General features: G+C 43.4%; 1 protein-coding gene across 5 annotated transcripts in view; it reads left to right on the forward strand.

Annotated features, from left to right (window-relative positions):
* LOC129859563 (signal transducer and activator of transcription 1-alpha/beta-like) overlaps window positions 1–12,985 on the forward strand; it is a 31,307-nt gene extending 18,322 nt beyond the window's left edge. For 4 of the 5 annotated variants that reach the window (XM_055929462.1, XM_055929461.1, XM_055929464.1 and 1 more), the window contains 17 exons: window positions 834–985; window positions 1,102–1,260; window positions 2,630–2,722; window positions 2,827–2,886; window positions 3,002–3,113; window positions 3,235–3,276; window positions 3,617–3,700; window positions 8,152–8,250; window positions 8,439–8,574; window positions 8,694–8,749; window positions 8,853–8,944; window positions 10,673–10,812; window positions 10,905–11,093; window positions 11,528–11,603; window positions 11,753–11,873; window positions 12,023–12,061; window positions 12,420–12,985. In XM_055929462.1, coding sequence (XP_055785437.1) covers window positions 834–985; window positions 1,102–1,260; window positions 2,630–2,722; window positions 2,827–2,886; window positions 3,002–3,113; window positions 3,235–3,276; window positions 3,617–3,700; window positions 8,152–8,250; window positions 8,439–8,574; window positions 8,694–8,749; window positions 8,853–8,944; window positions 10,673–10,812; window positions 10,905–11,093; window positions 11,528–11,603; window positions 11,753–11,873; window positions 12,023–12,061; window positions 12,420–12,455 — 1,686 coding nt within the window. In that variant the 3' untranslated portion in view covers window positions 12,456–12,985. The remainder of the gene's footprint in view (window positions 1–833; window positions 986–1,101; window positions 1,261–2,629; window positions 2,723–2,826; window positions 2,887–3,001; window positions 3,114–3,234; window positions 3,277–3,616; window positions 3,701–8,151; window positions 8,251–8,438; window positions 8,575–8,693; window positions 8,750–8,852; window positions 8,945–10,672; window positions 10,813–10,904; window positions 11,094–11,527; window positions 11,604–11,752; window positions 11,874–12,022; window positions 12,062–12,419) is intronic. The other variant, XM_055929463.1, reaches the window with a different exon arrangement.
* Window positions 12,986–13,318: the final 333 nt, after the last annotated feature.

Consider the following 13,318-nt stretch of genomic DNA (forward strand, 5'->3'; position numbering starts at 1 on the left):
ATTTGTTTACGCCTCAATTACCACTAAAACGACATGTATTTTAGTCATTCAGAACATGTGAGTTGCGACTAAGGGGGCTTTCACACCAAATTGGTTTGGTGCGTTTTTTCCAAACTCTGGTGCGTTTACCCCCTTAGTTTGGTTCTTTGGACTGGTGTGAACATTATATCCGCACTTGGGAGGGCACTAAACAATGCACAGTGGTTCACTCAAAAAGGGTGGTCTCGGTCCAATTCAATTCGCACACTGGTGCGGTTCGCTGCAGGTGAGAATGCAGTCAGCCAAAACACAGGAAAAGAGGTTGTCATTATTTTTGGTTGTTTGACAGCATTTTAATTCATGCACGCAGCATCATCACTTGAGATCTCTGAAACATTTTGAGAATAGCAGCGCGTCCAATGCAGGTTAGGGGAGCCGGGGGTCTATACCGGGGGATATAGCTGAATATAGCCTATTTACGTTGCAGTTAGAGCAGCTACTGCGCTCCGTTTCCTCCCGCATGTTGTTGGAAGACCAAAGCGAAGGTAATAGGAAGATCGGGACACACAAGTGATGCTTTATAATAATCATAAATGGATTTAACGTAAGCATTTAAACAAATGACTTTTATGGACACATGGTTTTGTTGAGGAATTCTTTTCATTTGGAAATGTCAAACCAATCGGATCAAATAGGGGGAAAAGACAATGTAACAAATAGATTAGAACTATATCTCAAAACTATATGTGAAAACGCCCTTAGAGTGTATTATCCAGCAATAACCAGCCTGCTCACATTGAAGAGTAGATAATAACTGTTCTTTGTGTGCATGGACTATTTAATTTCCTCCACAGGAAGTGGTTGGCCAGTTGGCAGAGGTGCTCAACATGGCCGAGGCGGTCCAGTTAGACTTGATCTCAGAGGAGATGGCGGAGTGGAAGAAGAGGCAGCAGATCTCCTGTATCGGAGGACCACCCAACGCATGTCTGGACCAACTGCAGAACTGGTGAGGAGGCTAGTTCATTCTTTTGGGCATCTCTTGTCTGAGAGATGCCCAGAATTTAGGAACCCAACAAATAAAGTATTCTTCTTTTTCTGCTTCATCTTCTTCTTCCCCTGTAGGTTCACAGCGGTGGCGGAAAGCCTGCAGCAGGTGAGGCAGCAGCTGAAGAAGCTCCAGGAACTAGAGCAGAAGTACACATACGACAACGACCCAATCAAACAGCAGAAAGGCTTCCTGGAGGGGCGGGCCCTGTCACTGTTCCGGAACCTCCTAGAACAGTGAGTGACACCACATTTGTATTCCAATGTTAAAGGCCCATTCTGTGTTTTTCGCTGGTGTTTTTGATTATTTTATAGTTTTTTTTGTTTTGTTTTTCTCCCCAATTTTGTGGTATTCAATTGGTAGTTTACAGTCTTGTCCCGTCGTTGCAACTCCCGTACGGACTCGGGAGAGGCGAAGGTCAAGAGCCATGCGTCCTCTGAAACACGACCTTGCCAAGGCGCACTGCTTCTTGACACACTGCTCGCTTAACCCAGAAGCCAGCCGCACCAATGTGTCGGAGGAATCGCCGTACAACTGCTTCCGGCCGCAACAAGGAATCGCTAAACAGTGATGGGACAAGGACATCCCGGCAGGCCAAACCCTCCCCTAACCCGGAGGACACTGGGCCAATTGTGCGCTGCCGCATGGGTCTCAGCCGGCTGTGACACAGCCCGGGATCGAACCCGGGTCTATAGTGGCGCCTCTAGCACTGCGATGCAGTGCCTTAGACCGCTGAAAGTATTCAGACCCCTTGACTTTTTCCACATTTATGGAAAACACCAGTCTCAACGTCAACAGTGAAGAGGCAACTCCGGATGCTGGCCTTCTAGGCAGAGTTCCTCTGTCCAATGTCTGTGTTCTTTTGAACATCTTAAAGTTTTATTTTTATTGGCCAGTCTGAGATATGTCTTTTTCTTTGCAAATCTGCCTAGAAGGCCAGCGTCCCGGAGTCGCCACTTCACTGTTGACGTTGAGACTGGTGTTTTACGGGTACTATTTAATGAAGTTGCCAGTTGAGGACTTGTGAGGTGTCTTTTTCTCAAGCTAGACACTCTAATGTACTTGTCCTCTTGCTCAGTTGTGCACCGGGGGCCTCCCACTTCTCTTTCTACTCTGGTTAGAGCCAGTTTGCCCTGTTCTGTGAAGGGAGTGGTACACAACGTTGTACGAGATCTTCAGTTTCTTGGCAATTTCTCACATTGACTAGCCTTCATTTCTCAGAACAAGAATAGACTGACGAGTTTCAGAAGAAAGTTATTTGGTTCTGGCTTAAAATGGACAGAACCAAAGAACTTTCTTCTGAAACTCTAATGGGCCTCTGTACGCATATGTAGATATTCCATAAAAAAATCTGCCGTTTCCAGCTACAATAGACATTTATAACATTAACAATGTCTGCACTTTATTTCTGATCAATTTGATGTTATTTTAATGGACAAAAAAATTGCTTTTCTTTCAAAAACAAGGACATTTCTAAGTGACCGCAAACTTTTGAACGGTAGTGTATATATACTGTATATTCTACCCATTTGTTCTTGAAGAATATCTAAATGCCTCTATACAGTATATCCCCTCTAAATTCCTTGTGTCTGTGGTGTTTCTCAGTGCCTTGGTGGTGGAGAGACAGCCCTGTATGCCCACACATCCACAGAGACCTCTGGTGCTGAAGACACAGGTGCAGTTCACTGTCAAGCTCAGGTAAGCACAACACAACAGCACCCCCTGTCTGTAGTTCCTCCCGTCAGTAGTTCCTATGAATCCGTCCAGACCTGGTTGAGTTTTGATTTGTATTTTCTCTTTAGATTTCTTGTGAAGCTCCAGGAATTCAACTATCAACTCAAAGTGAAAGCTTTGTTTGACAAGTAAGTGGATGAGTGTGGTAGAATATATGTGTTTGTGCATTGTTATGCCCTGTTCTTGAATTTGTGATGTGAATACATAACTAAAGAAGGAATGCACATTGCATTTTCTCTCCAGGGACGTTACAGAAAAGAAAGGGTTTCGTAAGTTCAATATATTGGGTACCAACACCAAAGTTATGAATATGGAGGAGTCGAATGGAAGCTTGGCTGCAGAGTTTCGCCATTTGGTAAGCTGGCACAATTTACAAATAGCATACAGGGCATTACATCTGAATAAGTTGTCCCGATTGTCCGTTTGGACCTGGACTGTCATCACTCCTTACAGTTTATTCTCTGGTCTCAACACAGCAACTGAAAGAGCAGAAAGTAGCCGGCAACAGAACAAATGAGGTGAGAGACTACCTGGGTTATATGACTGTCCCATAATGACAAGGTAATCAGTTACAGTCAATTCATTCCGATAGATATGAGAAGTATTAAGTACAGCGTGTTACTGAGTCCTAGGGTGCGTCACAATAATATCTCTTTTCTCCTGAGAGTGCACTCGTTCACTACTTCCCACATATCTAAAAGCATTGAATTGGTATGGTTCGGAGGGAGTTTCCATCATATTTCTTATACCAGTCATTTCCTTTCGAATCGGGGAAGTGAACAAGTGCAGACTTTTGGAGGAAGGCAAGACAATTGGTACATAGCCCTAATGTGTTACTGTCTGACTATGTTATTCCAGGGGCCTCTCATTGTGACAGAGGAGCTGCACTGCATCTGCTTTGAATCTGAACTCAACCAGTCAGGTCTGGAGCTCAAGCTAGAGGTAAGTGGTCTGAAATATAGTTTAGAAAGGAAACACCAAGTAGTTTTATTATTTTTTTACAATTTATTTAAGAATTAATAATGCAAGTCGTGGCGATATAGGCTCTGCTCCTTCAGGGTAGCTCACTGGCCATGCAAAGCGTCAATATATAAAATGACCTACAAGCAGGAAAACAGAACCTAACAGGTGGAGGCTGGGGTGGTGGTGGGATTAAAAAAGCAAACGGATACTATCAGTAGCAGCAAGCGGCAGCAGGATGTGTTAGCAGAATCAGTCATCTTAAATAGAACGCCAAATAAGGTAAAGGGGATTGTTACTAGCATCTAATTGGTGCCATCTCAGCTGATGCTGAAGCGGGCACTCGGGTTCCTTTTCTGAACTGGCTTCACTTAATTTCAGAAAACAAACACCACATAGAAATATGTTTAACCATTTACCGAAGACTGGCCAGAAAAAAAGACATTGCTTAAAGAAAAAAATAAGCAAACGCATTTGGTGTTCGCCAAAAGGCATGTGGGAGACTCCCCAAACGTATGGAAGAAGGTACTATGAGACTAAATGAGACTGAGACTGATGAGACTAAAATTGAGCTTTTTGGCCATCAAGGAAAACGCTATGTCTGGCGCAAACCCAACACCTCTCATTACCCTGAGAACACCATCCCCACAGTGAAGCATGGTGGTGGCAGCATCATGCTGTGGGGATGTTTTTCATCGGCAGGGACTGGGAAACTGGTCAGAATTGAAGGAATAATGGATGGTGCTAAATACAAGGAAATTCTTGAGGGAAACTTGTTTCAGTCTTCCAGAGATTTGAGACTGGGATGGAGGTTCACCTTCCAGCACGACAATGACCCTAAGCATACTGCTAAAGCAAAACTTGAGTGGTTTAAGGGGAAACATTTAAATGTCTTGGAATGGCCTGGTCAAAGCCCAGACCTCAATCCAATTGAGAATCTGTGGTATGACTTAAAGATTGGTGTACACCAGCGGAACCCATCCAACTTGAAGGAGCTGGAGCAGTTTTGCCTTGAAGAATGGGAAATCCCAGTGGCTAGATGTGCCAAGCGTATAGAGACATACCCCAAGAGACTTGCAGCTATAATTGTTGCAAAAGGTGGCTCTACAAAGTATTGACTTTGGGGGGGTGAATTGTTATGCACGCTCAAGTTTTTTGTTTTTTTTGGTCTTATTTCTTGTTTGTTTCACAATAAAAAATATTTTGCATCTTCCAAGTGGTATGCATGTTGTGTAAATCAAATGATACAACTCCCCCAAAAATCAATTTTAATTCCAGGGTGTAAGGCAACAAAATAGGAAAAATGCTGGGGGGGGAATAATTTCGCAAGCCACTGTAGTTCTCATATGACACTGGGTACCCTAGCTTGAGGCAAGATGAGCTGTTATCTTAGTATATTCGTTGTCTTGGCTGTGTGCTTAGGGTCGTTGTCCTGTTGGAATTTTAACCTTTGCCCCAGTCTGAGAACCTGCTCCAGAGCACTCAGGACTTCATCAAGGATCTCTCTGTACTTTGCTCTGTTCATCTTTGCCTCGATCCTGACTAGTCTCCCAGTCCCTGCCGCTGAAAAACATCCCCGCAGCATGATGCTGCCACCACCATGCTTTAACGTAGGGATGGTGCCAGTTTTCTTCCAGACGTGACGCTTGGCATTCAGGCCAAAGAGTTCAATCTTAGTTTCATCAGACCAGAGAATCTTGTTTGCCTTTTGGAAAACTCCAAGCGGGCTGTCATGTGCCTTTTACCGAGGAGTGGCTTCCGTCTGGCCACTCTACCATAAAGACCTGATTGGTGGAGTGCTGCAGAGATGGTGCAGTGCTGCAGAGATGATTGTTCTTCTGGAAGTTTCCCCTAGCTCTACACAGGAACTCTAGAGCTCTGTCAGAGTGACCATCATATTCTTGGTCACCTCCCTGACCAAAGCCTTTCTCCCCTGATTGCTCAGTTTGGCCGGGCAAACAGCTCTAGGAAGAGTCTTGGTGGTTCCAAACTTCTTCCATTTAAGAATGATGGAGGCCACTGTGTTCTGGGGACCTTCAATGCTGCAGAAATGTTTTGGTACCCTTCCCCAGATCTGTTCCTTGAGACAATTCCTTTACGGACAATTCCTTCGACCTCTTGGCTTGATTTTTGCTCTGACAAGCACTGTCAACTGTGGGACCTTATATTTACAGGTGTGTGCCTTTTCCAAATGATGTCCAATCAATTGAATTTACCACAGGTAGACTCCAATCAAGTTGGTGAAACATCTCAAGGATGATCAATGGAGACAGGATGCACCTGAACTCAATTTTGAATCTTATAGCAAAGTGTCTGAATACTTCTGTAAATAAGGGATTTCTGTTTTTATGTTTAATAGATTTGCAGGGGGAGAAAAAAAACGGTTATTTTTTGTCATTATGAGGTATTGGCTGTAGTTTGATGAGAGGAAAAAAGTATTTAATCAATTTTAGAATAAGACTGTAACGTAACAATGTGAAAAAAGTCAAGGGGTCTGAATACTTTCCGAAGGCACAGTATATGTGATATACTTTATATCAAGTAGCCAGTAAATACGGCAACGTGTAGGCTATTGACCACGACTGACGCCATCATAGCAAACTTAATGAGGCATGGTACTGGCAGGTAAACTCATCGCAGTTATTGAGCTCTCAATAGGCCAGCGATGGTCATTATACCATTACATGACTGTCTACTAGGCCGATGTGTGAATTCTAACTACGCGTAGCATGAGCTAATGCAGCCATACGTCTATTTCTCATATGAAGCGCCGCCGGGTACCCTCGATGAAGCAAGATGAGCTGTCATCTTGGTACATGGGAAATATTCAACTCATCTAACGAGACAGAATTGGGCAGCCCATAGCTCGGAGCGCTGACAAAGGAACCAGAGCCATGATTAGCTCCAGTATCTTGTCATTCGTTGCCAGCATCAATGTTGAACAGAGGTTTGCCAGGTCCCGCCCGTGCTCAGTATCCAGGTAGCATAACATGAAAGAATTAGCATGGAACATCAGTTGTCATCAGCAGAACTAACAGTGCGTTGGCCTCTTTCATCTAGAGTTGTATGAGAGTACGCTTAAAATGTGAGTGTCCATAATGCAAACAGTACTTAAGAGATCATGCAAGATTAAAGCGAAGGAGCACTTAGTGTATTTCAGACTGAAGAACCCATAAAGCCATCATACGGACCCCGCCTCTAGAAAAGTGCAATGCAACTACAACACCTTCGCCTTAACTTGGACTCAAACTTGTGCTACTGAGAGAGGAGAGAGAGGCTTTTCCGTAGTCCATGAGAGGAGCGGAAAGGTTGATCCTGATTAGGCTACGCACGTAGCATAAAACAACATGCAGGTGCATGCACGAGTGTGCAGAGGGAGAGTGACATGATCATCTAAAACCATAGGTCGACAATATAGTCTACCTGAGCTGAGCTGTCTAGCCGGTAAGCCCTGAGAGAAGATAGATGATGACCTGATAACAAGAAGAAATAGACCAAATAGATACTGAAATATGCCTGCATATTAGTTAGCTCAGAACAGAAGCGGCAAGTATAGCTGTAATTGCACACTATTTCAGACCTGCACTTTAAATTGAGTGTTTTTAGCTAAATGTATAAGGGAAGGTTCCAGAATGATACACCTTCAGTCAGAATATGTACGAAATTGTAAGTGTGACTGCCGGTGCAAGTCACACTAGCTAATGTGACTGGAATACACCGTAAATGTATAGCTGGTACTATAGTGTTTTGCAGCGGTCTGGTGTCCCGTGCGACACATAATACGCTACTATCTAGATTGATTGCTGCACTAAACAAATTAGCGGCCGCAAATACTATCAAATCGCCAACCTGCTCGTGTCATCAAGAAAACATTGGTACTCGCTGTATATCGACGCATAAAGGCTAGTGTAGGCTACTTCCTCCTGTATAGGCGAGTCGATTTCTCTGTGATGGGGTGTGTTACCCGAGCGCACGGACTCTGCCCGATACTGGCATTGGAAACAAACAAACCAAGTATACAATTCTCCCGAGACAAATCTACTCGCTAGCTAGTTGTAGCCGCTATTGACAACAGCAGAGCTGCGACGTGGATTGATCCTCGCAGTCAATGACATCCCCTCAGCAACCAGACATGCCACATGAGCATGTGGAATGAGGTTCAACCACAGCTAGCAAGCATTCGCAAAGAAAATACAGATCAGAAAAACGCAGCATAGTGAGAAACGGCTAGTTACAGCAGCAGCGTCAATGCAGCAAAAGAAGCAAACGCATACTAGCAATTACAGCTGAGGCGGGGACTCAGGTTCCCTATCTGAACTGGCTATTTATTATCTATTTATATTAGGTCTACACTCCCATTTTCATAAGGTCCAACAGCACTCTGACCTTATTTCATTTGACTTTGACTTTCTCTGGCCTCTGGTCCTTCTTAGACCATCTCCCTGCCCATCGTGGTCATCTCCAACGTCAGCCAGTTGCCCAGTGGCTGGGCCTCCATCCTGTGGTACAACATGCTGACCAGCGAGCACAAGGTAGTACAGTGCATTCATTCGATTGAACCTTTTCATACATGTCATTTGCGTTGAGATCAAATCGCATTGCAAGAGAGACCTTTTCAGAAGGCCCGCGCGTCAGCCAGTCTAAATCAGATAAGACATGGACAGGACACAAACGCACCGCTCTCCTTTTCTGTCTCGCTCGTTTCCCTGGTCTGTCCTAGAACCTGAAGTTCTTCCTGAGCCCTCCTGCAGCGTCCTGGGGACAGCTGTCTGAGGTGCTGAGCTGGCAGTTCTCCTCTGTCACCAAGAGGGGACTCAATGAAGAGCAGCTAGGCATGCTGGCCGACAAACTCCTGGGTGAGTCACGATGGGGGATTGGCTTTTGTTATATTACCATACTTCTAATAACGTTGTTGGTTGATTTACAAACTCCCGATACTTCATGATGAGGTTAATCTAGATACATTTTCTAACAGGCCAGAAAGCACAGAGGAATCCTGAGGGCCTTATCCCCTGGACCAAGTTCTGTAAGGTAGGGCATGACTACAATATACAGAATAAAACATCTTTACAGTTGTAATATAGAAGGACCTAGTAATCCATCTAGACATCTGAAGACACATTGTCTACTGTAGAGTCTCAGTGAGAAGAGCTTTCCCTTCTGGCTGTGGATCGAAGCTATCCTGGACCTCATCAAGAGACATCTGCTGTCCCTGTGGAACGATGGGTGAGTTAGTTCTTTATCAGTCGGTTGAACATTATCTTTATCTCAGAGTTAGCAGAAGGGTGTCTATAGCTTGCCACAACAGACTTCATACTGTTAATTACAATTTCTGCAATTAGCTGAGGAACGCTCAATTCGGTTCTCTTATATCGAGGCAGAGTTGTTTTGATAACTGGTTCTGAAATCAGAACAGCGATTACTTACCTTGAATTGGACTAATAATTTTTCATTCATGAGTTGGACGAGAAGGATTTACTCCAAACACCCGAACAGGCCCTCATCCCCGTAATTTGCAGGAGAAAGAGACAGAGATTTCGCGGAAGGAGATCGGGTGCCTTGTGAGGATCAGGCAACGAGTGGCTAATCTGCCCTTGCCATCCGTACTATTAGCCAACGTACAATCTTTGGAAAATAAATGGGACAAAATAAAAGCACGTATATTCTACCAATGGGACGTTATAAACTGTAATATCTTATGTTTCACCGTGTTGTGGTTGAATGACGACATTAATAACATACAGCTCGCGGGTTATACATTCTATCGGCAGGATAGAACAGCAGCATCTGGTAAGACAAGGGGTGGTGGTCTATGTATATTTGTAAACAACAGCTGGTGCACGGTATCTAAAGAAGTCTCAAGGTTTTCCTCGCCTGAGGTAGAGTATCTCATGATAAGCTGTAGACCACATTATCTACCTAGAGTTTATTTGTATTTTTCGTAGCTGTCTACATACCACCACAGACCGACGCAATGAGCTGTGTTCCGCCATAAGCAAACAGGAAAATGCTCATCCAGAGGCGGTGCTCCTAGTAGCCGGGGACTTTAATGCAGGGAAACTTAAATCAGTTTTACCTCATTTCTTTCACCATGTTAAATGTGCAACCAGAGGGGAAAAGAACTTTAGACCACCTTTACTTCACACACAGATGTGTACAAAGCTCTCCCTCGCCCTCCATTTGGCAAATGTGACGATAATTATATCCTGATTCCTGCTTAAAAGCAAAAATGAAAGCAGGAAGCACCAGTGACTCGGTCAATTAGAAAAGTGGTCAGATGAAGCAGATGCTAAAATACAGGACTGTTTTGTTAACACAGACTGGAATATGTTCCGGGATTCTTCCGATGGCATTGAGGAGTACACCACATCAGTCACTGGCTTCATCAATAAGTGCATTGATGACGTAGTCCCCACATTAACTGTATGTACATACCCCAACCAGAAGCCATGGATTACAGGCAACATCCGTACTAAGCTGAAGGGTAGAGCTGCCACTTTCAAGGAGCGGGACTCTAACCCGGAAGCTTATAAGATATCCCGCTATGCCCTCCAACGAACCATCAAACAGGCGAAGTGTCAATACAGAACTAAGATCCAATCGTACTACACCGGCTCCGATGCTCGTCGGATGTGGCAGGGCTTGCAAATTATTACAGACTACAAAGGGAAGCACAGCCGAGAGCTGCCCAGTGACACGAGCCTACCAGACTAGCTAAATAACTTATATGCTTGCTTCGAGGCAAGTAACACTGATAGACTGATGAGTAAAAAAACTATTGAATCCCTTTTAGAATGAAGTTTTAACGTAACAAAGTGTGGAAAAGTCAAGGGGTCTGAACACTTTCCAAATGCACTGTACATTTACAGAATTGTTGAACAATGTGAATTTCCCCTGTCAAATAAACATAGAGGTTAAGAAATGTTGTTTATTTTCTTTTTCTCACCCACACAGTTGCATCCTGGGCTTTGTGAGTAAGGAGAGGGAGAAGGCCCTGCTGACTGGGAAGTGTCCAGGCACGTTCTTGCTACGCTTCAGTGAGAGTAGCAGAGACGGAGCCATCACATTCACTTGGGTGGAACACGACCAATACGGTGAGTCTGTGAAAACACACACCACACACACAGCGCCCCTTTAGCCAATTACAATTAAAAGGTTGATATATTTCGATGTGTGTGTTTCGCAGATAAGCCTGTATTCCATGCAGTGGAGCCCTACACCAAGAAGGAGCTGTCTGCTGTCTCTCTGCCTGACATCATCCGCACCTACAAGGTGATGGCAGCTGAGAACATCCCAGAGAACCCACTCCGCTTCCTCTACCCAGACATCCCCAAAGACAAGTCCTTCGGAAAGTACTACGCTAGGGCCTCAGAGGGTAAGCAGCCAGTGACCTCTTTGTTTTTCAATCCTGTGAATATTATAATAAATAATATATGCCATTTAGCAGACACTTTTTATCCAAAGCGACTTAGTCATACATTTTACGTATGGGTGGTCCCAGAATAAAGAAGCATTACTGAAATCTACTTCCATTGTCCCACAAAGAGTGGCTGAAAATTCTTCTCTCTTCAGTTTGCTCCTCAATCATTCACCTTGGTAGCAATAGTGTTATTTTTGATGTACACAAAGCCCCTGTAAGGACCCGGATGTCTGTTTGGTAGACCATCGGGGTCGTGTTTTATGACCAACCTCTCGATCAATCAATTTTCTCTGTATAGCATTGAATGACCATAAGAGTTGGCTATAGATCACAGACAGATCTGGGACAAGTGGTCTTATATCGCTGGTCCGCCGTTTTTCATCTTTCAGCATCGGAGCCTATGGATGTGGAGAGTTCCAGCAGCACAGGATACATGAAGACAGAACTCATATCGGTGTCAGAAGTGTAGGTCTAGAGTATCCTTCATAATACTCCATATTCATTTTTGTGAAAGGTGAAGATGCTATAAAATACTTTAGTTGTAGTTGCAATAGTCTGGTTTGAGTATGATTTTTATAATCCGATTTAACTGTTATTTTCACAATGGGTTTTAGTCACCCATCTAGACTGCAAGACAACATGATGCCCATGTCGCCAGACGTGTTCGGTGAGCTGAAGAGGAGCGTTGCACCAGTGTTCCAGTGTTGGACTGGTCCAAAGGAAATTGATGCTGTGGTGAGTTAAACTTCCCCTCTGGTGTTTATTCAATTCAATTCAATTGCAGTCTGATGCCAAACACTAAGAATTGAATAAAGCATTCATTTTCGTATATGTCCCTTGCATTTCTCGTCCATTGTTGTTCTTTATCATACTACTCGCTTCAGGCGTCTGATCTCGGAGAGTTTTTAGCTGAAGACTTTCAGGTATTTTGAACGGTACCGTTTTCTCCGAATAAGCATGTCTTCGCTAGTAATAATAGGCTGTGGGCGATGTTTCAATAGTGCCAAATAATCACTAGTACCTACTGTAGTAACCTGTAGTACACTAGTTTTGTGTTTTCAGCATGAGGCTCACGTATGCATGATTGTCTGTAGTCTGCTCCATTTCCTAACCAGTACGCAACGTCCTCTAAAAATGCTTCAATCTCTTGATTGGAATGCATGTGCGTGTTGCATATTCGATGCCATCATGATGCCATTTGTTTTGTCCCTCTGACCAATGGTAGTTTTGCATCCCTAAAGACACTTTGCTCATGTTGACATTTTATCCATCCCTCTGTAGATGTTTCAGAACACACCTGACTTGGACTGCAACTGAGCCAACAGACATGTGGAACCTGATCTTTTGGTTTTCTAGTTTTATACTGAAGCCCATTTCCGTCCTTTCCTCTCCTTGAACTTCAGTAGTCACGTTCCAGAACAAATAACTTTTTTTTTTGGTACCGAGTCAGTTTAGAAATATACATTACACTTATATATTATTATATGCATTACACAATTAATAATTTGGTGGTAATGTGCATGAACATAAAAGACTTAGCTAACTACTGTAACATTTGTATAATGAATGAATAGGGACTCCTATGTCTTTCCATGCCAATATTCAACCATATACAGTCCCGTGTGGTTAACTTGCGACGCCAGGGTTGTGGGATCGATTCTCAAGGGGGACCAGTTAAAAGTGTGGAAATGTATGGACTCACTACTATAAGTCACTCTGGATAAGAGTGTCTACTAAATGACCCCAAAAAAATGAATAAAGGGAGATACCATCCATCTTTAAAATGATATCTTTATTGTTTGATCATTGAAATAAATACAGTCAAAAAGATTGGACATACCTACTCATTCCAGGGTTTTTCTTTATTTTTTACTATTTTCTACATTGTAGAATAATAGTGAAGACAAACTATGAAATAACACACATGGAATTATGAGGTAACCAAAAAAGTGTTTAACAAATCAAAATATATTTTACATTTGAGATTCTTCAAAGTAAACACCCTTTGCCTTGAGGACAGCTTTGCACATTCTTGGCATTCTCTCAACAAGCTTCATGAGGTAGTCACCTGGAATGCATTTCAATTAACAGGTGTACCTTGTTAAAAGTTCCTTTGTGGAATTACTTTCCTTAATGCTTTTGAGCCAATCAGTTGTGTTGTGAAAAGGTAGGGGTGGTAT

Source organism: Salvelinus fontinalis, chromosome 7, assembly GCF_029448725.1.
Source record: "Salvelinus fontinalis isolate EN_2023a chromosome 7, ASM2944872v1, whole genome shotgun sequence".
NCBI lineage: Eukaryota > Metazoa > Chordata > Actinopteri > Salmoniformes > Salmonidae > Salvelinus > Salvelinus fontinalis.